General features: G+C 43.3%; 1 protein-coding gene across 3 annotated transcripts in view; it reads left to right on the top strand.

The window, feature by feature from the left end:
* Positions 1 to 1,200: 1,200 nt before the first annotated feature.
* Positions 1,201 to 23,495, top strand: part of LOC112561362 (neurexin-1-like) — a 46,058-nt gene continuing 23,763 nt past the window's right edge. Inside the window, exons 1-7 of one of the 3 annotated variants that reach the window (XM_025233799.1) lie at positions 1,201 to 1,870; positions 5,688 to 6,665; positions 12,849 to 12,995; positions 13,541 to 13,701; positions 14,993 to 15,019; positions 18,363 to 18,521; positions 19,419 to 20,214. In XM_025233799.1, the coding sequence (XP_025089584.1) occupies positions 5,921 to 6,665; positions 12,849 to 12,995; positions 13,541 to 13,701; positions 14,993 to 15,019; positions 18,363 to 18,521; positions 19,419 to 20,214 (2,035 nt within the window). In that variant the 5' untranslated portion in view covers positions 1,201 to 1,870; positions 5,688 to 5,920. The remainder of the gene's footprint in view (positions 1,871 to 5,687; positions 6,666 to 12,848; positions 12,996 to 13,540; positions 13,702 to 14,992; positions 15,020 to 18,362; positions 18,522 to 19,418; positions 20,215 to 23,495) is intronic. The other 2 variants (XM_025233801.1, XM_025233800.1) reach the window with 2 other exon arrangements.

Genomic DNA, 23,495 nt, shown 5'->3' with positions numbered 1-23,495 from the left:
AATGACACTTGTTCACCCCCGCGTGATTGTGCAAATATTCGTAAGAGCATACATGTTTATCGACTTTTCGCCTTCCTTTGTCTGTTTTTCGCTTTTGCAACTCTCCACCCTCCTTGTTCACTACGTACGTATGTACCGTACATGGACATTCATACATAACGCAGGAACATAACTTACACAGACACTATCTCGCACTTGCTTGCTCTCTCTCTCTAAAACGCACGCACGCACGCACGCACGCACGCACGCACGCACACACACACACGCAAACGCTCACACTATGAATCACTTGTCAAGTGCAAACTTGCAAAAATTCAGGTAATCTTAAAACATAAAGTCGGGTGCAAATTTTTGCTCATGACTTTGTGGAATTTAATGCAAGATATTTCCCCAAATGTGAATGAATACCCACCATCTTTTTTCTCAAGATTATCAATATCGTTATGATGGGAAGTAAAGCATATTGATGACGTCACGTTTGAACACAGATGCACCTAATTAACATATAATCCTTTCTATCCCGTTGGCCAATCGACATCTTGACAGTTTACATTTATTTTGATGTCAATGGTGTTAACCTTTTTGTACTTGGCGATGTTAGTAGGCTTGTATTTCAAAAACTGAAAGGGTGCATTCACCCACTTTGGAAAAAAATGATATTTTGCGCTAGGTTTTACACAGTTATTAACAAGAAAATGCATTGCAGTAGATGTTAATGAGAAAAAAAATTGTACTAAACTTTAAAGGCTTTTTTAAAAGGAAGAATTTATTTTCCTAGTGACATTGCACGAGGAATGTGTCTTAATAATGACAGCCCCTTTCGTTACAAATACCAATCACACACTTGCAGACGGCACTGCATGCATGCAATATGTACGCCTTAATAAAAAGATACTAAGAAGAAGAAAAAAAGAAAAAGAAAAAAAGAAAAAGAAAAAAAGAACGCAATATATTCATGTTGTTATTCAGCAGTCGCTGTATGTTTGTCCATTGGTCAGTAAGTTACGTCAGTGTGTCGCTCGCCGTGTGCCTTACTATGACCATCGATCTTCCAGAAACAACAGTCAGTCGGAAACTTCCAGTAAGAGTGAGAGGGAGGCACATTGTAACTGGATCTATCTGGAACTGGCTTTCATTATGGACTTCTTTTTGCACAAGACTTAAAAAAACAACTGTTTGTATACCGATGGTTTTAATTTAATGAAGTTATAAGTGGACTATGTTTGAAATGTTATTAAAGAAAAAAATGACGAGAAGCTTTAAAAGAAGACCAGAATGATGAGTGGGTGATTTTGGAAGTGATCAACACCGAGGAGGAGGAAAACTGACATAAAAGGATAGGCTACGGAGGGGGGAAGCTGTGACTGCACGCGCTTAGTGGTCGGAGGAACGCGCTGGGTCTCCGTCTTGAGTAAGTCGCTGCTGATGCAGCACGCGCTGCCATATTCTATTGATCGGCAGCTGCGGCCCGACCCCACCCCGCCCGCCTCAGCCTCATCTCCCCCTCTCCCCCACCTGACCTCCCAGTCAGTCAGCACCAAAGCTGCGGGAAATGGGCAGCCTGTCGTTGCTCTGGTCAATGTCTTCGAGTGCTACAAGTCCGCGGACCACAGGACGTTTGGCCTGGTCCGAAAACGGAACAGCGACTCCGCTGCAGAAGAGCGGAGAGCGATAGTTGCAAGGGGTTACGTTTCCTTGTTTATCATCGAGCGCCGCTGGAGGTCGCTGCGCGTCTGCTGCGGCAAATGAATGGCGTGCAGCAGACAACCCGCGCCCGGGGTTGTAGAGCTTGTTGTGTGAGTCGTCGTCTGCTGCAGCCGTGTGGGGATTAAGTCAACAAATTCTTTCCATCGAGGACCGCCTCTTGACGGTAGGTAGTGTTCGCTTCTCTCAGAGATGTTGTCGTAGTGAAATCGTGGCGAGTCGTTCTTGCGCAGATCTTGTTCTTTCTCGTTCTTTCTCCGAAGCAGACGACAGAAGTCTCGAAGCCTAGATCAGTAGCAGGATTAGCAGTCATTCCGAGAATCGAAGGCAGCTAGCGATTGAAAATGCTGTCACCACATCGATTACCTTCGCAGCCTGATCATGTCTTAGTGATGCCGGCTGTTTTTCTCTGGTATGTTGTGCTTATTTTCTCCAAGCTCCATGATTATAGGTTTCCTTACCCGTGGGAGAAGCTTCACCCGTTCTCTCTTTTTCCCCGCCTGCTTAGGAAATGAATTTTCGCCCTCTGAGAGATCCATGAGATTAGACTGCGAGTGAGAGAAGCTTCTGAAAAGCTCTAGTAAATGTATACTGACTGAAAAATACCAATTCGTTAATCAATTTTAAAACGGTTACTAATATGGAAAGAAATTAAAAGGCACAATTAGAATTAATAACTGCTAATGAGTTTATACTAGTAGTGATAATGGGATTACATGCTCTTGCTTGGTGGCCCTTTCGTGACATTCACCTGACTGAAAATGATTTCAAGAGCTTATATTAAGCTGTGATATTTTGTTTAGAATTGTCGATGTCTTGGAGTGGTCTTGAGTTAAAGCTGTTACAAAAAAATAAAAGTAGTGGAAACAACAGCAGGTTAGACATGGACGTCTAAGCTGGGCCTTATCCTGTTAAGCCTACTTTTTATGACATTTATCTGGCTTATTGTGAGCTCCATGTTTTATCTACAGGTTCGGAGGTAGTAATCTTTAGTTCACTTGACGCAAGCATGGAAGAGTGGTTGTTGAAAAATGAAAGTACATACTTAAGTTGTCAACTGTTATCCGTCTGTCCTCTCAGTCTGTCTACACGTGCAAGACCATACACTCACATACCACGTGTGTGCACACCTGGCAGCAGTTGCGCATTGGTTGCCACACCCATGCTGCTAGAATAAATGAGATGACATCATCGTTTGGTTAAAAGAAAATGAAGGAAAGTTTTGCACTATGCCTGTGCGGTTGGCGTTTTGGTTCTTTTCTTCTGATTTGTAATAAGATACTGGTCACTTTAACGGGTGACTGCAACTAAAGCCTTAAACACACAAATAGCGTACCTTTCCAAAGGTAGCAAACAAAAAATATTGAAAATCATTCAGCTTATTTAAAGAAAATGAATAAACAAGAACTGTCAACAAATAGCATAAACCTGCATCTTTCGTCTGTCCTGTGTGAAGGCACTTTTTTACTAGATGTAGAACAGAGAGCATCTTTTATCAAGGACACTATGCACTACCATTCTACTCTGACATGTGAACACATTTTACAGGAGGTGCTGCCCTCCAGCAGCATCATATGTTACACCCTGTTAACACAGGCTGCTCTCCAGCCGACTTCATCTCTCTTGTGAACGTGTCCTCACGGTGCAGAACACGGCGTATGAATGTGGCTGTGCGAAGCCTGTTATGGTAAGAGCGTTATAGGCTGGGGCCAAATCGGCCCGGCACCTCGCCCAGCGTCAGGACCACTATCTCCAGACCACTCCGGGGGCTATCGATCCGCCGCGGCCTCTCAACGCTTGAGGAGAAAGAACACACTGGCCGATAGAGCTAGCTTAGATAGTGGGCATAGCTCTCTGGCTAGCCAGCTCATGTTCACCCTCTTTCTCCTTCCCTCCCTCTCAATCTTTCCCTCCCTCCTACATGCAATTTACTGTTTCATCCGTTTTAGTGCCACGATTTCAAGAACATTAAGTGTGAAATGGACTGTTTATTACTATGCACGAGAAGCAATGCAGCGTATTGACAACACACACACACACACACGAGTTGGGATAAAAGAGGGATAGAAAATGTCGGCTTTCTTATATTTAAAAAAATGCAATAATTTCAGATTGAAAGAAAACTATGCAGTATCTTCGGTCGAAAAAAAAATCTGCTATACTGATAAAAAAAAATATCATGGTATCCATTATTCTTCCTCAAATGAACTGTCTAGCAGGAGGATGAAGGTACCTGTCATTAGCCTTCAGTAAGCGCATCACGCTGATACCGCTACATGCGCTCTGGACTTTCTTGCTTCCTGTCTCAGAGCAGCTTTTCACGTGGCGTCTTTTCACATGTAGTGACGACTGTCACCCTCACAACGACTGCTGCTGTGAAATGTTCAAACACACGATCACATCACCAAGGTGCGCTTATTATTATATGCTAGTCAAACACAACATCATTTTATTGAGAATAGACAGCATCTTCACTATACCGTTAATAGAAAATAGACGTTATTTAAACATTTAATAAAACTGGATTTTTTGCAAGTTCCGGAGAGCTGAGCCAGGAAAGTAAAAAATTAATAATAACTGGCTTTTATTTCTATTATCTGCAGCTCTGGTTTTTTCTTTGGACTACGATCTCTACAATTGGTTTGGTATTAAAACGTAAGCAGTAGCCATGATGACCTAGTCTGGTTTGAAGTCCTTTGTGAAATCTTTCGTTTCCTTTTCAAGGTTCTATTTTTTTTTTTTTTAAATTTTGTCGTTTGATGAGGAGGGAGCAGTCGGTTGGTAACATAGGGATTGCCACTGGAGCGTGGGCTAAAAGACTGATATTGAATATCGTTAAGATTGGTTGAGAAGGCTTCTGATCGATTCGTATTCTCCGTGTGAAAGGGCCACCTTTTAATAGGAAGAAACACTTTGGGGGTCTGGCATTGATCATTCATTCTTGTCATCTGAGGAGTGAGATGGCGCAATCCCCTTTTTCCCTTTTCTAGACCCTCTCCTCCCGCCTCCTACTCCTTCATTTCTTGAGCTTCTGTCGTCACATAGCAGGACTGCACGACGTACTCCAGGAAAAGGAAGGATCCAGAAGCGTTTGTTCTGATTCCAGTGAACGACGCATTTTGCAATTCTTAGCTGGCCATGAGGTTCTGCATTCTTTCAGAGACAAAAGCGAAAGACGAAAACGTATTACATGGGCCCAGCTACATGAGTCATGTGCGTTTCTGCTTCTGGGTAATGAGAATTGCGTACGTTGAGTATGGAGACTGTCACTAACACAGCTCGTGCGCTCACGCTTTCACCACAAGATGTATCCCAGCCATCACAACACCCTCAACATGTCAGCTGGGTTGATATTTCGACAGAATGGAAGATTTGCTTGCACGCACCATAGAAATGTTTGTGGTGTGTTTGCTTTGCTGCCTGTACGCTTCTCTGGTATAAAGTATTTGTACGACCGCCTGGGTGTATGGCGATATTGTCGAATTATTGATTGCTAGCCGTGGTATGTTGGAGATAGGGAAGAAAAAAAAAAAGAGGAGGGGGGGGAGGGAGATGGAGAGAAAGAGAGAGACTGTTCTGAAAGACAGAGGCAGTAATTTGCACTGCTCTTCAAGTCTGTCATTGCTGTACATACAGACATCACAAACAAATGCCACCAAATGTTTGAATTAACCCGACTAATGAAGCATTGATTTTGCTTTCTCTGCCAGGGTTTTCAGCAGAGCTCTTTCGTCCAAACAGACGATCGTGCTGGTGACCGACAAGACAATAAGTATGACAAACTATGACAGCGAGCCAAGCCTATAATACGTGTTGTAGCTGCATACTGTCAAACCTATTTGGTCAAAATGCCATTTAAACTACTGACTCCTTGGTACACCCCTTAAAAATTTTGTGCGATACGCAATTTGCTGCGAAGAAACTGTTTGCTGGTGACGTCCACTAGTCAATCACATGTCGATTAATCATAGTTTCTATTGCAGGCCTTGAAAACCGCATTGAAGGAGACCTAGCGAAATGGAGGAAACATTATCAAGCGGTCGTGAACGTCAGCACCCTTGTTCGCGCTCTGAGCTGAGTGTCCACAAGAAGACGCGAGAGATCCAGCAGTGAAAGGAGAAGTGCTGGCAGCATTTCAGTTCTGAACTCTTGGCCGTCCTTCTAACACCAAAACACCAAAAGATCTTTCAGGTGCTACATTCTTCCAAAACTCGCGATGCAGTCACAGTTTTCAGCATTAGGCGCGCTGCACGTGCTGCAAGGCATCCTGTTCTGGGCTCTTCTGCAGAGGTGCCACGCCTTCCAACTGGATGGCACTAACAAGTCCTATGCAAAGTTCCCTGCCTGGGAGCCGTGTCTTAATGGCTCCTTCAGCTTCGACTTCATGACTGGGCAGCCGTATGCCCTTCTCGTGTACCTGGACTATGGAGGCATTCACTTCCTGGAGCTGAAACTGATCCGGGGCAGCGTGCAGCTCCGCGCCAACTTCGGGGAGGGCACTGTGACCATGCTGGCGGGGGAGAACCTCGACGATTCTCGGTGGCACGCGGTGGAGGTGCGACAGGACAATGAGAGGACTGTCTTGACTGTGGACGGAATCACGCACGTTAAATCTGCGCCGGGCAAGATGGCAGACTTCCGGGACGTCACTTCCAAGGAGGCCTTCATGTTCGTCGGCGGTCTGCCAGTCGAGTACGAGTCGAGACTCAACATTCTCGCCGTCGCTTCGGTCGTTTTCGAACCCAGATTTAAAGGCTCTATAAGGAATTTGTTTTACAGATTTTGTGGACGCGAACAGCACAGACCGGAAATAATCGACTCTGGAGGATTACTTTCTGTGGGTGTAGAGTTGTGTGAGCGAGGAAACCCTTGTTTGAACGGTGGTGTTTGCTTAACGACGAACAGTGGTTTGGTCTGTGACTGTGCCAGGACAGAATTCAAAGGCGAACGATGCGATCTTGGTAAGTATTATTTTAATAGAAAGAGCACTTTTTTGATATTTTGTATTTGCTATTATTTGGCTTATCGCGTCAACCAGTAGGATTTCTAAGCATAATGCAATAATATTGGTCTTAATGCCTTATTAATTCATACGGAAGGACATAGTTTTAACTCATGACTCTTTTCTTCTCTTCGTTATCTACCAACGAGTAATAAATCCTAATTACTAGAAGACAGTTTACGCTAGTCACGCCAAAATCGATGGGGAGATATGGGTGTGAGCAGGCCCGTTCTTAGCCCCCGCGGGGCCCGAGGCAAAGGGCATGTGCGGGGCCCTCACGCCACGGCTGACTACACTTCCATATGCCTAGTTACCATATCAATCAAAAGCGCGGGGCCCTAGGCAGATGCCTCGTCCGCCTGCCCCTAAGCACGGCCCTGGGTGTGAGGTCACCAAGTACAGGCTACACAGTACTATAGGCACTCCCCTCTAGACGGCGCCATTGGTCACGTGGTGATTAGATATCAAGTGTCAGCGTGTGTCTTGCGTGGAGTCCGATTCCTGTCTGGTTGTCCGCTATCATTAACACTGCACTAATTTTTCTGGAAAAAGCAGGGTTTTTTGGCAGCTTTTGGTATGAAATGCGTTGAGAATATCAACCAAAATTAGTGCACATTGCATTGAGTATATCAAACAATAACGCGTGCATCTTGTCTTTATTTCCACCCAAATATATTCAGTGCAATATGCGTGCGTATATTCACGGAAAGGGAAAAACATGTTAGAGATCGGAAGCAACAACTTTTCTTGAGGATAGACAAGGACTTTACAACTGTGCTCTTGATCAGCCATAAAACGTGCAATGACTCTTTATACTGTAATAAAATCAATTAGTTGTTTTATGACTTCACATCTTACAGTCCATCTAGATAAGCTTTGTGTTGAAGCTATCTGAAGATAGGCGGTATACCGGCGAAGAACAGAAACAGACTGTAAATATGTATATTATTGTAAGCTAATAAAATAAACTATCAAAGTGTAAAAAATCCATACTCCTACTTACTTCCGTTTCTCTCTTCTCTCTACTAATTTTTTAAAGTTCTTTTCTTTTACTTCACTTCAACTACCCTAGCGCTCTCTCTAACGTACAGGTACAGAGTAGGGTCTGTACTTGAGACACGGTGTGCTCACTTAGTTGCAGCGTCGTCGTCGTCGTCGTCGTCGTCGTCGTCGTCGTCGTCGTCGTCGGGCTTGATTTGCTTTCTCTGCTATTGTTTGGAATCAGTTGCGTGGCAAGCCATTCTACTCTTGGCTGTCACCTCTCTGTCTGCCTCTCCTGCCTCCTTTCCATACTGTTATCAGCACGGTTATCTTCGCAGATCCTGATGATCCTGATATGTATATATATATAATGACTAATAATAATTAGTGACTAGATTTTTGTCAGGGCCATCATACTGCAAACGTGTCTCAGTCAGTCACGTTCTCTCATTACTTTGTATCGTATCAGATAAAAGTTATTCAGATAACTTCGTCATTACTGCAAGTGAGTTTCAGTGTTGAATTACTCGATTATGGAGTTGCTGGAGTCGGCCGGAGAGTATAAAGATTAAATTAGAAACGCATTCTCTCTTTATCTGCTCGTCTCTCTCCACCCCCACCCCCCATTATCACTTTGTTATCTCTCCATATTATTTTTACGTGCACGCACGTGCCTGCTTAAACGAAGTTTTATTTGTGTATGTGAGCGAGAACGATGACCAGTGTTCAGTCCAGGAATCAAAATCTGTTTTAACGTATTTTATTTTGCACGTGTTCTCTAGACGAATGTGGCCCAGTGTAAGCCCACATTGTCAAAGAGTGTACACACAGCTTGAATCCTTTCACCCTCTCGCAGGCATATGTCTGATGTAGCATGCATTTAGCTTAATGACAGATAGTGGCATTGTTCCGGATGTAGTCTCAAGTTTGCTATGCACTCAGCAACTGAGCGTGCTAATGAACATTGCACATAACGGAATGAGGGCTCATGTTCACAGTTCTCAGCTCCCCGCGGTCGTGTAACTGCTGGTGGCATCCATCTAGCCCCACACCCCACCTTCTACAGTAGATACGTGTGCATAGAACCCAAACGAACAGAAATACATAAAATGCGTTGTAGTGCACGCGCCTTCCCACCTTGTAACTTATCACATACAGGCGATCGTACGGATGTCAGGTGTTCATTTCTAAGACAAGCAAGCCTGTCGCCGTCGAATACCAAGGGCGTATACTTTATCTTTTCCCCACTTTGTTTCCGAAAGAAACATGGAGTAATGCCTCTTCACTTTCAGTAGCGGAGTGTATAGACGTCCTTCAGGCACTCTGCTGGATGCGCCCGCCTAAGCCCTCCACACCACAGACCATAGTGCGCGCTGCTGTGGACGCCTGCCTGCCCACCCAGTATTGGAAATCAATATCGCGGGCCCTGCTTTCATCTCAGGGTTCACAAAAATACTGCTGTTTGCACTGCCATTCTCGCGGCATATCCTCGCAAAATGAACGACAGCAAGAAAGAAAGAACAAGAGCAAGAGACAGATTCATTCATTAACTAGTTCATTCGGAGATTTACAGGACTGAACTGCTGCACCAAAAAAAAAAAAAAAAAAAAAACCCAACAACAACAACAACAAAAAAAAAAAAAAAAAAAAAAAACAACCAACCAACCAAACAAACAAACATTATCTATATTTTTAACAAATACTGAATGACTTGCTAAGTGTAATCTGGTTGCTGCCGTATTTTTAATAAATCCTCGACAACGGCATGCAGACTGGTGCGTGCAAATCACGCAAATCAAGTGAAAGACCTGTATCATCTTACAATTTTTCCACAAGTTACTGTTCAGCTATTTGAGATAATTCCTTTTCACGCTCATTTGCATGGGAGGGGTTTAGGAGTGCAACGTAGCAGAGAAAGCGCCAGAAGCTATGTATTATAAATGAAGTTTATGCGATCATCTTTGAAGAAGTACCCAGCAGAGAAAGTGGTTGTGGTGTGACATTCATTCGCGTGACTTGGATGCTTGAATAATGATGATGAGGACAGCATCTTCCGGGCAGCACCGCATCTGGTTGTACAGCTGGAAAATCCCTTGAGAGTTTCTACAGACAGAGTTCCCTAAGACCATCTGCGTTCATCAATTAATCTACTCATCACCAGACTTCAAACTTCGGCGTACCAAGAGGGAATTGATCACTCCTGCTGGTACCATGGTAACCTGCAGTATAGGAGTCTATTAAAGCGGAGATCAGTCTGCACTGCCAGTGGAGTTGGTTTTGAAGTCCAGCTTTTATCCTTTCCCAATATTGTTACAAAGCAAAACAGAAAGGAAAAAAAGTCTTAGAAGATGTAGCCCTGTAGTCTGAAGACTAGACAACAAGACAACAAGACATAATCTGACAGCTTGCATCATTAACACCTGATCTGACAGTATGTGTCCAATAAACCAAACATGGAACATTCATGACCATGCACTATGTATAGACAGATTTTGAACATCATTTTGAACATAAATAGCAGTGACACGAAAGCATATATCTCAATGATAAAAACAATATAAGATAAAAAGACAACTTTTTAATTTCGTCTATAGATTTTAAGCCAAACGTCAAGGCTTTATCTTTTAGTGATTTGAGGACAACAGGTGATGTTAATGGTAATATTGAGAAGAGTTTCAGTCTTACAGCAGTTGTAACGAGGAGTAATATGTTCTGACTACTAAATGAAGACGTAAATGGAGGCGACGACGCCCATGATGATGATCGCTTTCGCGTTGGTAAAAAGCGGCAAACTTCCATCTTTCTTGAACCGTCTACTGTTTTCTTATCCACTTCCCTAACTGGGCACTATTACGATTAATTAATTGTTTTTTCCCCATTATAACAGAATAGACTGACCTCAGGTGTCGATAACGAGTTTAACCTGTTAGCTGCCCTCACAGACAAACAGAAAGCTGTTTACCTTGTCGTGGCTCCCTTGTTAGCAGATTACTAACGGACAACTTGGTCAGCTTCTTGCCCAGTGTGTAGTTAATAGGGAGAGGCGTTAAGGGGGTAGATGTCCAAGAGGAGCAAGGATGCAAGGAGAAACAGATAATCTGTTAGAAGGCCAAACCTTCCGGAAGCAGACAAACAAATTAGAATGGCCTGCGATAAGCGGGAGGTTTGCACGTTTGGACAGTGGTGAGCAAAGAGGACTGTGTGTTCTGGAGTCAGCAGGCGGCCAAACAGTGATCTCTGAACAGATGCAGTACGGTTCCATACACCTGCACAAGTGGATTCCTCAACATTACCTTGTGTGCACGTCCAGCGCATGTTTCCGGTCATTAGTCAAAGTTCACAGCAAGGAGTACTAAGGTGTGAATATACAGCTAGTCAGGTGTAAAATCAGTCTTTTTTGCAGTCGTTTAAGCCTCTCTATCCTGAGTGGACCAAGTGTTAGTCTTCTTTTAACTGACCGCGAGTTGGAGGCAGCGGTAGTACAGCAGCATAAATAACAAGAGCAGTAGGAATGCAAGAAGGAAGTAGAGAAAGTATTTGACTTCAGGAAGTAGACGAGGTAGTGACTGCAGGAAGTAAATAAGAAAGTATTTGACTGCAAGAAACCGGCAGCAGTACAGTTAGCAGCAGTAAAAGAACCCAAAAGAGGATTAGTAGAAGAAGGAGAAGGTCTGTAAATAAATAATAGCTATAGGGAATTTGTGGCGACTTGTGAAAGGCGTTCGTTCAATATTACTTAGGCACAGACCTAGAAATGTTAATTAATCCAGTTCTTGGTTCTTTTTTCCTCTGGGATCTCATTATACTTATTTCAAACTTGTTCTGTACACAGCAGCACAAAACCTGAAAACTTGAAAACGTCTGCAAAACTATAATTTATTTCTTTTTCCAAGACCTGACGACGCACGTAATAATACTAATAATACTAATACTACTGCTGCTTCTAGTACTACTACTACTACTGCTGCTACTAGAATGTAGATTTGATTGAATATCACTGAATCTCAAACGAAGCAGAAGCCGATCTCTCACAACATTGGTCTTTTTGAACAGAAATAATGTAACTTGCTTAGAATGTAATACCGGAGAACGAAAAATGCTGTGGACTGGAAGTCAACAACTTCTATGTTTACTTTTCCAACAAAAACGTCAGAAACAAATTTTAGAAGAATTTTGCTTTAGACACTTCGTTCAGCACTTTTATGGGAAATTAAGACCAAGCAGTACAAAGCCTGGTCCATTTCGGATCAGTGAAACTTTAATGACTTTAATTAGGATGGGCGCCAGTCCCAAACCGTTATTCACTGAAGCACGCGAGAGCAAGTCAATGAACTACTCATGCGTATCGCGTGTCGTTCAAAAACCCGTACCGAGGAACAAGGAGGGCTGACAATGACCTCGAACTCACAACAATCTGCAGCTACCACACTTGTCTGACAGGTGCTCTTCCGCTTCAACTGTTCTTAAATATGACAAACCGACATGCACAAAACATGAATGATGGCAGTCTGCGACATAATGAGAGATTGCTGTCCTCAGGATGTTCACCTCACACTGGCTTTGATTTCACAGTCCGTATCGTTATCATATTAGAAGAGATTGTTTTTAACATGGGATTGTCACCTGTGTATGTGTGGGGGGAGGGGTGGTGTGCGGTCTTTATCTCTCTCTCTATATAAGTGTGCTTATGAGTATATATGTGTATGTCTGTTTATATCTATATATATATGTGCGAGCGCGTGTGTGTGTATGTGTGAGTCTGAGCGATTGAGAGTGTGTGTATAAGTTTATGTATGTATGCATCTGTGTGCACTCGTTCGTGTGTGTGTGGGTGAAGGGGTGGGGGAGTTAAAACTAGACAGCACTCTTAGTGCTTTATTCAGTTATAACTTGACTGAGGTGGTAGTTAAGGCTTCATACATATGAACAAAATGCATCCATTGCTATTTACAAAGTGGTTAATTTCTTTGTCTTTCAAAGTCCACTTGGAAAAACATATCAGCACATCTGTCCTACCTGGCTACACGTTTTGCTACACATTTCCAACATTCTCTCAATTTCCATCGCTTGCAATGAAGTAGGGTAGCGGGTAAGAAGGATAAGAGTTGAGAATAGTAGAAGGCAGGAGGAATGTACATGTGTTATTCTGTGTTCTTAACAGAGAAGATCCCTTCGGATGCCACATTTTTCGGCGCTCAGTACTTCACCTACAACCTGTCTGGCCAAGGCGATGGACTTGTAAGTAACCGTGACAGCATATCCTTGGACTTCCGCACCAAGCACCCCGATGGCCTTTTGTTTTACACAGGTAAGGAGCCCACTTTTTCTTGTGTCTGTGCGTCCGTGAGTGTGAACAGCTGTATGCTCGTTCTTCATGTATGCGCGCGTTTCTTGGTGCTTTTAATTACATTTTTTTGTTATTTGACTGCAAGAATTGCGATGTTAGCTCGCAGCTTTTAGGATTGCAAGTCTGTACTTTTAAATTTGAATGCATGTGCGTGCGTGCTTTTGTCAGTGTGAACATTCCTCTCTCTATATCTATCTCTTTGTGTGTATGTGTGTGCACGCGCGCAGTTGTAATCACCTTTTCGAATAACTCTGAAACTTAAATAGAATCTATTACCAAAATGCATCACCATCATCAAAACAAACAAAACAAAATAATTTAAAAGCAAACAACTACAAATAAAAAAGAAAAAGCTATGCTCATTTGTCTTCTATCTCCTAAGCATAGTGCAGGCGTCAGGTTACTGGAGACCTTTCCCACCCACTATCATAGGTGATACCTGTGTCAGTTAGGTTGTCAGAAAATTTCTTTTACCTGTGATTATGGATTGCCATCGTCTCCTCAAGGGAACGTGAAAGATTACTTGAACATCGCTATTCGCGATGGCGCCATCATCCTGGCCATCAACCTGGGCTCGGGGTCACTGGAGAGGGAGATCAGACCATCTGGCCCGCGCTTTGATGACAACCTGTGGCACCAGGTAGTGGTGCGGCGCGAAGCTAGAGAGGTAGGTGTGTCATCAGTGAACGCACGTTAACTGTCCACTCACGGCCAGCCTCTGTTCCCTCACCGCCACCTTCCACCCTCAGCTCCCTTCACCTTGGTTTCCTTCACCTGCCTTTACTTTTTTGTATCATCAAAGAAGTCTGTTGCTCCTTCATCGTTGCAGCTGGTGACATGCTCGTTGTAAAAATGATTTGTTCTTCGGTAAAATGTGACAACTTCCATTTTATAAGGGGTGGTCACTCATGGGACGAAATACTGCCGTTGGACATTTAAAAAAAAGATCACAGTGCTTGACAAACCATCTTTTCACGTTTGCCTCTTTGTAGCAGACTCATGCATTTTTCATCCAGCTCATCTGTAAAGAGCATTGCGCGATCTATGTCTCGACTGACTTGTTGACATTTTCTTTTAGAGGAAAGAAAAATAATTAAGGCCAAGAAGACTGCTAACAATTCTAGCAACTTTTTTTTTTAATCATAAGCTTGTGTACCCCACGTGATCGCAGCATGTAAAAAAAAAGGATATGCTGATGCTTTGGTTATATTTACTAGGAAGATTCCAATAAATAACATTCAAATGCCTTGAGGTTTTAATTTTACCTGAAAATGTACAATTCGTTACATAAAAGCGAATGTTTTTACAAAGATTTAGAACAGGTTAAGACGTGGAGTATAGTATTTTTGCAGACTTTCCGTTCCTTCAAAATGATAAGAGTGACAGGCTTCTTACAAATAGTGTTCATGATTCCTTCTATGTTAACTGTGCCATATAGCTGATTTTAGTCACCTTATATAGTGACCAGGACTGGCCTTACTACATGACTACCTCTTTGTAGCATTTTAACTGCACTATTGCACATCTCCTGTTCTGAATGTTGAATGATAAGCATGTTTATAAGGTTCTTTTGCTCGGTTTGCATAGATGGCCCTTCACACGTACAATGGTGGACGTTAATGCATACTTGTGGCCCAGTCCCATGCCACACTCGACACCACTCATTCATTCATTGTCGTCATCTATATTTCACCACCTAGGAGAACAGTCCCTTGCATGGCATTAATGTTGCTGTCCATCACCCATTTCAGACTCTAGACATGCATTTGTCACTAGCATTGTTGTTGTAAAATGATCTGCCTCTTCGCCACTAAGTAAGGCGCATTCCATGGTGATTTTCATGCAAGGGCTTCAAGTATCGGGTGGCATTAGCTACATCTTTGTGAAGAGTACAGTTTGAGATCTACCCGAGATTCGTTTGCTGATGTGGCTTGTTTTCACTTTCTGTGACTTGACAGCTTACTAGGGACAGGGGTGTTTATTATGTAAGTAACGGTGCATGAATAGTACAGTGTGGGCATGTTTCTACAATTGTTATTACAATTCTCTCTCCCTTCCCAACTGACCCTGTGTGACCCCTACCCCTAATCCTTGGTTGCATGCCTGCCATTCCTGGTCCACCTCCCCTCCGTTGCTTTCTCTTAAGATACGGAATTAACCAAATTTAATGAAAAATTAGTCTGCATTCTATGCATTACTTTTCTTGTGGGGAGCCATTGTAATATAGAATTTATTATATTTCATACGATATTATGAAAGTCAAGTTAATCTTTTATATTCATCCAAAGGCTGGGTCCTTAGGGAACCCACTTAAACATGGGTAGAACCTTATAAATCTATGAACTTACCTTTATTTATGTTTGAGTTCACTAAGGAAGTCAGAAAGTTAGTGGTAGGGGAGTTTCATTAATGGAAGAATGGCTAGAGGATGTGCTCTGTGCAAATTTACCGAAAAGTATCTTTTGTAAATTGCTCACAAACAATATTCTATGTATGGGTATAGCCATGGGTATATATATATAATATTTGCATTAAGCAATGATACTTTTTTAGTGGTCGGATGGACTAATTACTTGCACAAGATTAATTTAAGGGTGTGAAAGAATTTCTGTCCGTGGAGGAGAAGAGAAGGCTGAAAGGCTGGCATGTTTAGGGGCGGATCGTTACCAGCGCAGTTCAGTGTTGCTGTGTGTTGGGTTTGTGTGAGATGTGCCTCCCGTGGTGACAGGTCGTCTGCAGTGCGCGCTTTCGCTGCTGTAGTCACCCCCCAGCGCCTGTGTTTCCCTGGGTATTGCCATTGGAAGGTAGACCTTTCTCAGAAACGTTGCTGTAATTGCTGGCACGTTGACAAGTGCTGCTTGCTGTTGCACGTGTCCTCGTTGTTTGTGTGAAGTCGTTATGCAGCTGCTTCTCATATGTTGTTGTCGTTGACAGATTAAAATATTTTCTGAACAAACTAGTTAACCGCTCGATTTTTCCCTTCCGTCCCTTTCCAACTCCCTGAGTGCATTCTATCGCATTCACCCCCTCAAAAAAAAAAAAAAAAAAAGCGCGCGCCCGCAAACACACTCACACACACTCCCTCTCTCTAATATGGATCAATAGTGCCATGCAAGCATGACTCTGAAGCTTTATGTTAGAGCTCAGGCAGTCAGTCATGAAATTAAGTTTTAAGTAACTGGCCTGTTAACAAAACACATTTGTCATCAGCTCTGGAAATATTAATTAATTTTTGTGATTAAAAAGCACGGAGAGTGAACTACAACTCCTAATTTCTGACCTCGCCGAAGGCCACAGTCATTGCCAGACACTGGAGTGTGTGCTGACCACACGTTGCCCAGAACTGTGACGTCACGTGAACTGAAGTGTTGACCTTTCCCCCTCATGTGGATGCGAAGCGTGCAGTCCGTGAATGGAACAACACTCGATCCTCGCTGAGATTTTGTGAATTAGAATCTTATTGATGAACGAAGCTCACACACTTGAAAGCAGTTTTGCCAAATCGACGTGTGACTGGACAAGACGCCATCGACTTGAAAGTCCATTCCGCCCCCTGTTCTACAGGTGCTGAGACATGCTTCAGTGTCAGAGTGTGCCTTGGTGTGTGCATGCAGGTATCTGCGCATGCCTAGCAAGACAGGACTCACCCCAGCTCACACACACACCCACCCGTCAAAAGGAAAACCCGATCAATATATAAATCCCTCGACAAATAGGAATTGGTTCTTCCTTTTTAAAAAAAAAATAAAAAATCTACCCCTTTAATAGGACTTTGGGTGAAGAGTAATCAGGCATTTGTTCGGTTTTCGTGAAAGTGTCGCACCTGTTAAGTTCATAAATAAGGTCTTTACTTAATCTTCTAACCTATTCTGCATGGATTTTGTTTGTAAATATTTATTTTCTGAATGTTCTTGCTCTCGGCGCGCTAATCAAATGATCTAATGTAGAACTTTAGCTGTTTGCACTGTCACGGGCCGTTTATTCCTTCTTTTAATTAAATTTTACTTAGTTCTTTTTTATCATTATTAGTAATTTTTTTAAGATAATTAGCGGTTTACTTCAAGGTTCCTGGTTCCACAAACTTTCTTAATTGAAAAAAGGAAAAGTAAATATTTCAGGAGTGGGAGATTTTACTTTAAGCATCGACACTTAAGTGTAATGTGTCTCAAATGTGTCAAAACTGAGTTGTTTTACTTGTGAATGTAAACGTGTTCAGTTTCATGTGTCTAGTGTCATTGTATTCTTCGTCACCTTCCTTCTGTTATAGCTAAGTATGTTTCCTACATTATATCACAGATGCATGCAAACACACACACATACATATATATACTTACAGACATGCATGGATGTTGTTGAGGAGGTCATGTTTAATATTTAGAGAATAACAAATTTAACTAAGAGAGTAATGCTAGAATGTTGAACAGGATCTTTAGTCGTTGACTAAACATCGTAAGACGGTGTTATGACAAATGAAAAACGAAAGAAGTTATATTTAAAAGTTAATTAATAACAGTTTACATACCAAGGGGTCAGTAAAAACTTCTTGAGGCAAATATGGTGCACGGTTTTTTATTGGCGGGAAACACAAGGTGTTGGGATGTCTGTTCAGTAATACTTTCAAAAAATATTCACATAGTGTAATGTGGAAATATTTCATCCTCAAATGCAGTCGCAAAGGTCTGCGAATGTACAAGCGCACGCAAGCACATACACAACCACACTTTTGCACACAAATTGAAGTTTTCATGAGTAAGATAGCGATCTTTGTGCATGATTCGACATACTGAAAATGACTTTTGAAAGTATAATAGGTTATGTTCAAAAGGAATAAATTGATTTTCCCAAACACACGCACACATGCGTACACGTGCAAACACCCTTCTACCCACACAGAGACAGAGAGAGAGAAAAAAATAATACAGACACGTATACAAACACACACACAGAGATAGAAGGATTAAGAGAGAAATAGTTTACTGTTCCACAAATATAAAAATATGAATACATAATATGTTTATTTTTGCTGTGTCCTATTTCAGACTCTGAAAATGGAGGAACAAAGCTTTCATAAATATTAACTTGAGGGGAAAAGTTCAGTAATACCGTGTAAGGCAGCTGGCAAAAAAAAAAAAAAAAAGCAAATAATTTTTTTTAAATCTCTTCTTTCGCGATGTCTGAACACAAAGGCACTGGCGTCATCTCAGCACAGCCCCGCGCAGCACGCGAAAATGTCAGAAAGGTCACGGCCGCTGATGTGTAGATTTTTTTTTTTCAATTTTCCTTTAAGGGCATGCTCAGCAGGTACATAGTGGTTTTGTTTGTGACTAGATTTCCTTAGAGGTTGACGGCATCTATCAGGAAAAAGGCAGCACCACAGGCAACTTCAAGCTGCTGTCTAGCAAGGCCCTGTACGTGGCCGGAAGTCCAGACACCGCCAACCTCCCTGGCTCTCGCGTCAACGCCAACTTCCGGGGCTGCATGCGCAAGGTGAGGTCTAATTCAGGTCTATCACCTCTAGTGTTCCCGCTTTGTTATAGCGAAGCTTTCTTGTGAAATATAAACGTTCCATACTTAAATAAATGATTTCTTTTTTCTCAAACAGTGGATAAAGAAACTTGATGATGATGATGATTGCAAGAGACGACTTGTTCTTAGTTGAAAACGAGCGACTTCTAAGCATGTAGAAACTTGAAGGGAAAAAAAATTAAAAATGGGATTCTTTATTGATTCCTACAGTAATGTAATACTCTTTGCCGAGCTAAAGCCAGAGACGATGACAGATGTCTGAACAGTTTGCTAGTCAGTACAACAAAGCAGGTTCCTTTTGAAGAGAACTGCTTTATAGTCTTGTTATATATAATTTAAATAAATACAGATACATAGCTTTCAGTGTGACGCCACAGCATCAAAAGGAAACGGAATTCTCCGCAAGATCCAGTTGACAGGCGTTGATAGATCAGTCCTTTAATTATTGAATAATAGAATTTTTCTGTAGCTTGCATGGCATCAGGAAAATCGTTAGCTGCTGCAGTTAGTATATGCAACATGCATAATACATGTTATTACCGTACCACAGCTCGTTGATTTCAACGCTAAATATCAGGTAAACTGCGACTTCTCAGACAACGGGAACGGCCACATAGTGAACTCTCATTTTTTCAATTTTTAACTCTCTCGCTCCAAATCAACTCCTCTTTCTCTTCTTTCTTTCGCTCACGTATGGAGAACTGGTTGCTTAGATGGCTACCGTGCACTGTGAACAGAATTTTTATCTACACAATGAGGCCAGGGTAAAACAAAGGAATGATGTTTACTCAAATATTCCGTGCCTTTGTCTATGTATGGGAGAAAGTGCAGACGACTACATCTTTGTCTACTGTGCAGGTGCGGTACAGGGCCGATAGCGTAGAGCTTGACCTGACGGAGCTGGCACGCGCGGAACACGCGCTGCTGAAGGTCATCGGGGGTGTCATCTTCGACAAGTGCCAGGAGCTGGTGGACTCGCGCCCTATCACCTTCACCACGCCTGAGTCCTACCTGACCATCCCTGTGTGGTCCGCCGGCCCGGAGCGCGGTTCGCTGGCCTTCCAGTTCCAGACGGTGGAGCAGCACGGAGTTCTGCTGTACAGCACTGGTGCCGCCTCCGGCAACCCAGATGTCTTCGCTTTGGAGCTGCTGGACGGCTACCTCCACCTCGTCATCAACATGGGCTCTGAGCCTATCAGGCTCAAGGCCAGCAGGCAGCCCGTCACTGACGGAAGCCCTCACATGGTGTACTTCGAGTACGCAGCTAACCGCGGGTACATCTCAGTTGACGGCCAGAAAGAAACCTTCTCCACCTTTTCTCACCTGGACAGGTTCGACCTCCAAGGCTCTTTCTTTATCGGGGGGATCAGTAAGACCGCGGAGGAGATCCCACTTCCCACAGAAATGTGGGCCGGCACCCTTGGTTACGGGTATGTCGGGTGCCTGCAGGACATGGTGGTGGACGGTGGCAGGGTGGACCTCGTGCGAGCGGCGCAGATCCAAGGAGTGGCAGGTGTCGCTGAATACTGCCAGGCCATGGAGCCTCATTGCACGAGTCGTCCCTGTATGCACCAGGGCCAGTGCACCGAGGGCTGGAACCGTTTCACTTGTGATTGCAGAGCCACAGGGTTCATCGACAGCGTGTGCCAGACGGGTAAGCAGATTTGTGAGGGAGTTCCATTGTTGTCTTTTCTCAGCCAATAGTGGTATTGTGGTCCACATATCAAGGCAGTTTAGTATACTTCACGAACTGACCTGTTGTCTGGACCACAATTTCACTTGCCTTTAGCCCGAGCTTAAATTAATCAATCAGGAAAGAAAATAGATGAAGCAGAAGGCAATGTTGTAGACGTGAGATCCTCGACTCAAGTCCGCACTTGTTGACTCACGGAGATCCACTATCTAAAGCAGCAGGAAGAATGTTACGAGGAAAATGGACCGCATGTAGAGAAAGAGGCGTCGAACACCTGCAGGATAGTGGTGATTTAAATTAGCAAACGAAAGTCCAAGAGTCGAGATGATGTAGATATGGCGTTTGAGACCATTAGATGAGGAAGAAGACAACAATGGGGCTGTCGCGTACCACCCCCAGCGTCCACGGAGCACGCTCAAGGCCACTCACACAGCAGGCCAAACACGCTCAGTCACTCAGCCGAAGGCAGGATGCGACTTACTTCTCGAACTCGTGCCCAAGCGAAGACCAAGACAAAGACGGAATAACGACACAAATACGAAGTTTAATCAAAAAAAAAATATATATATACCCAAACACCCAAATACCTAATACAACCAAGAAAAAGAAAATACCGATGCGAGTACTCACAACAACACACACACACACACAAAAAAAACAAAGCGCAAACGCGCACAAATAATAACACAGCAGTAAAACAAACACCGCGCACCGCGGTCCAGTACAGTCCGTTAAACGTATTTTTCCCCTGAGTCTTTAATTCTTAACACAGAACAGGGGCTTGAGGCGCTTAGTACACAGTCTCAGGAGCTGGTTCACAGTACAGTTCCCTTTCTGAAATGCAGGTGTAGAACCCGTAGACGTAGACGTCACAATGAAGAAGTGCAGAATGGTTGATTATATCTCAGACGAATGCTCGTCGGACAAAAGGGCGTGGAGCCAGGACACAAGGCACGCACGCATAGCACGTATACACAGGAAGTACACAGTAAATACACACCAAGGACGTGCACCCCGGATATACACAAAAAGCCTGAAATAAATAAAAGAACAACGGTCACTAAAAGGCTACAGGAGAAAATAACAAAACATCCCCCTCCACGACCCCCTTAAACCAAGACATGAAATAGCCCTAACTTACACACATACAAAAATACAGTCATAAGGAGTCAACACATACTCGCGTATCCTAATGCTCAGGCGTGTGCAGCCCTTCATCCCAAAACAAATTAAAAAAAAAAAAAAAAAAAATGGGGAAAACCTTCACTCACCCACACGGCTTATGCTAATGACCGACGGTCACCCCGAGAAGAAACGGAAGCACACTCCCGTAGACACTGGATGTCACAGCTGAATGCTGTCATTCCGCCAGCCTCCGCACTTTCCACAAGTCCCGGTGGTCACTGCTGGCATCAACTCGCTAGTACAACCAGCCTCTCAGTGCCCACAAGCTTGGGTCAGTCGTGGCAGAGCATACAACCGGCACCTTGCCTCACAGCACAGACTCCAGCCGTCTTCTCAAAAACAAAAAGCTTTCCGCTCTACTCAGCGCCTTGGTAAGAAATCTCTCCCCAGCAACAGCCCGCCCTCAAGCAGACCTCACGTGACGTCGCAAGCCTGTGACGTCAGGTGCTGCTACAGACAACGGGCGAAGGCCTTGACCTTTTCCCGCGAACCGGACAAAAATAGCCTGAAAACAAGCGTTAACTGTCGTCTGCTGTGAGCTACCTCTCCAATACAGGAGCGTCCCCGCGCGCTGAGAGAAATGCAGACCTAGACGAAATCATGACACGCGACACGGGCACAGGCTCAGGAAAGTCCAGAACAGCGGCAGGCGAAGTACAGCGAAAAGCACAGATTAACAGTAGTCAACAGACACCAAATACGATGAAAAGAAACAAAAGAAAAAGAACAGGGAGAGCTAGGAGAAGGGGCATCGATCATGTTATATACGATTATGGTACAACAAAGGTCAAACAGACCCGAATACTTAGCATGCTTATACACGGACAGTGTGCATAGCCACTTGTTTATAAGTGGACTGCATTGCATTTGCTCTCGACAGTCTATGGGAAACAAAATGCTTGCACGGGTTTCAATAGACAGTAGAGTTATTCCATCATAGTATTGTAAGTGCTTGTCAACTTTAAGACTTGCGATTCCCTGTATGAGTTTTTTCTCTCTGAAGGGAGATTCACATCTCATTAACACTCCAACTTTATATTGTGATATTTTATGGGGTGTGATGATGGTGGAGGAGGGGAACAATTGGCTGGTGGTGTCAGGTGTTTAGTCTCCAGAATGTGAGAATACATTCAGCTATGTCTTTGAGGGTGCCTCCGACGTGTTGTACGCCGACTATTTCAGAGCACTTCCATTAGAATTTTCCAAACTAGTTAGTATTTTTTCTTCATCTAAAAAGCTGAAGAGAAAGTCAATAACCTTAGGCAAAGCCACAAAGACAAAAAAAAAAGAGGAACATAAAATATGATTATTTAAAAAAAACACAAGACACTCAACGGGAGATGAAGAAAACGCAGAACCGATAATTTTGTGCAAATCTGCCACATTTGTATAATTTCTTTTTAACGTCCGTCTTTTCCACGAAAAATCTATTGATCTTGGAAAGAGGAGCGATGCATTGGTTTGTCAGAGAGAGCCATAATGTTGTGGAAATTATCGAAGAATAAAGACTTCAGTGTCACACACCCGCGGCCACAGCCGTTTGTCTCTCAAGTGGGCAAGTATTGGTGACACGCTGGCCTTCAATCAATAGCATGCTCACGCACCATGCCAGGCACTGCCTGCTGGGATGTCTTGCAGCTTCTCCGACACTTCGCTCTTCGCAGATTCTTTACTTCTTGGTGGGCTCAGCGCTAGGAGCTCTGAGTGTGTCCTGTCCAGCTCTTAAGCTGGTTTGTGCTTGAGGTTCTTTTTGAGGGGTAGGAGTACTGTAAAATCATTTCACGGTGGGAAGCTACACCACGATTGCGAAAATGTACATTGTGAGAGATTTTCTTTTTATAAAGGTGATGCAATCTGCATTTTCCCCATTTTTCATTCCTAGTTCTTTGCGAAAAAATGTAAAAGCAGCATCCAGTGAAAGAGAAACAAGCATAGTTTCATAACAGCCACTTCTGTAAAATATCAAGTTCCATCAGTAAAACACTTTAAGACAGGTCAAAAAGGCTGCTGGACAAGGGTTCTTAATGCGGCTGCCTATAGAGTCGCAAGGACAATAA

Source organism: Pomacea canaliculata, linkage group LG4 (genome assembly GCF_003073045.1).
Source record: "Pomacea canaliculata isolate SZHN2017 linkage group LG4, ASM307304v1, whole genome shotgun sequence".
In the NCBI taxonomy this organism is placed as follows: domain Eukaryota; kingdom Metazoa; phylum Mollusca; class Gastropoda; order Architaenioglossa; family Ampullariidae; genus Pomacea; species Pomacea canaliculata.
This window is presented reverse-complemented; position numbering and strand designations above follow the sequence as displayed.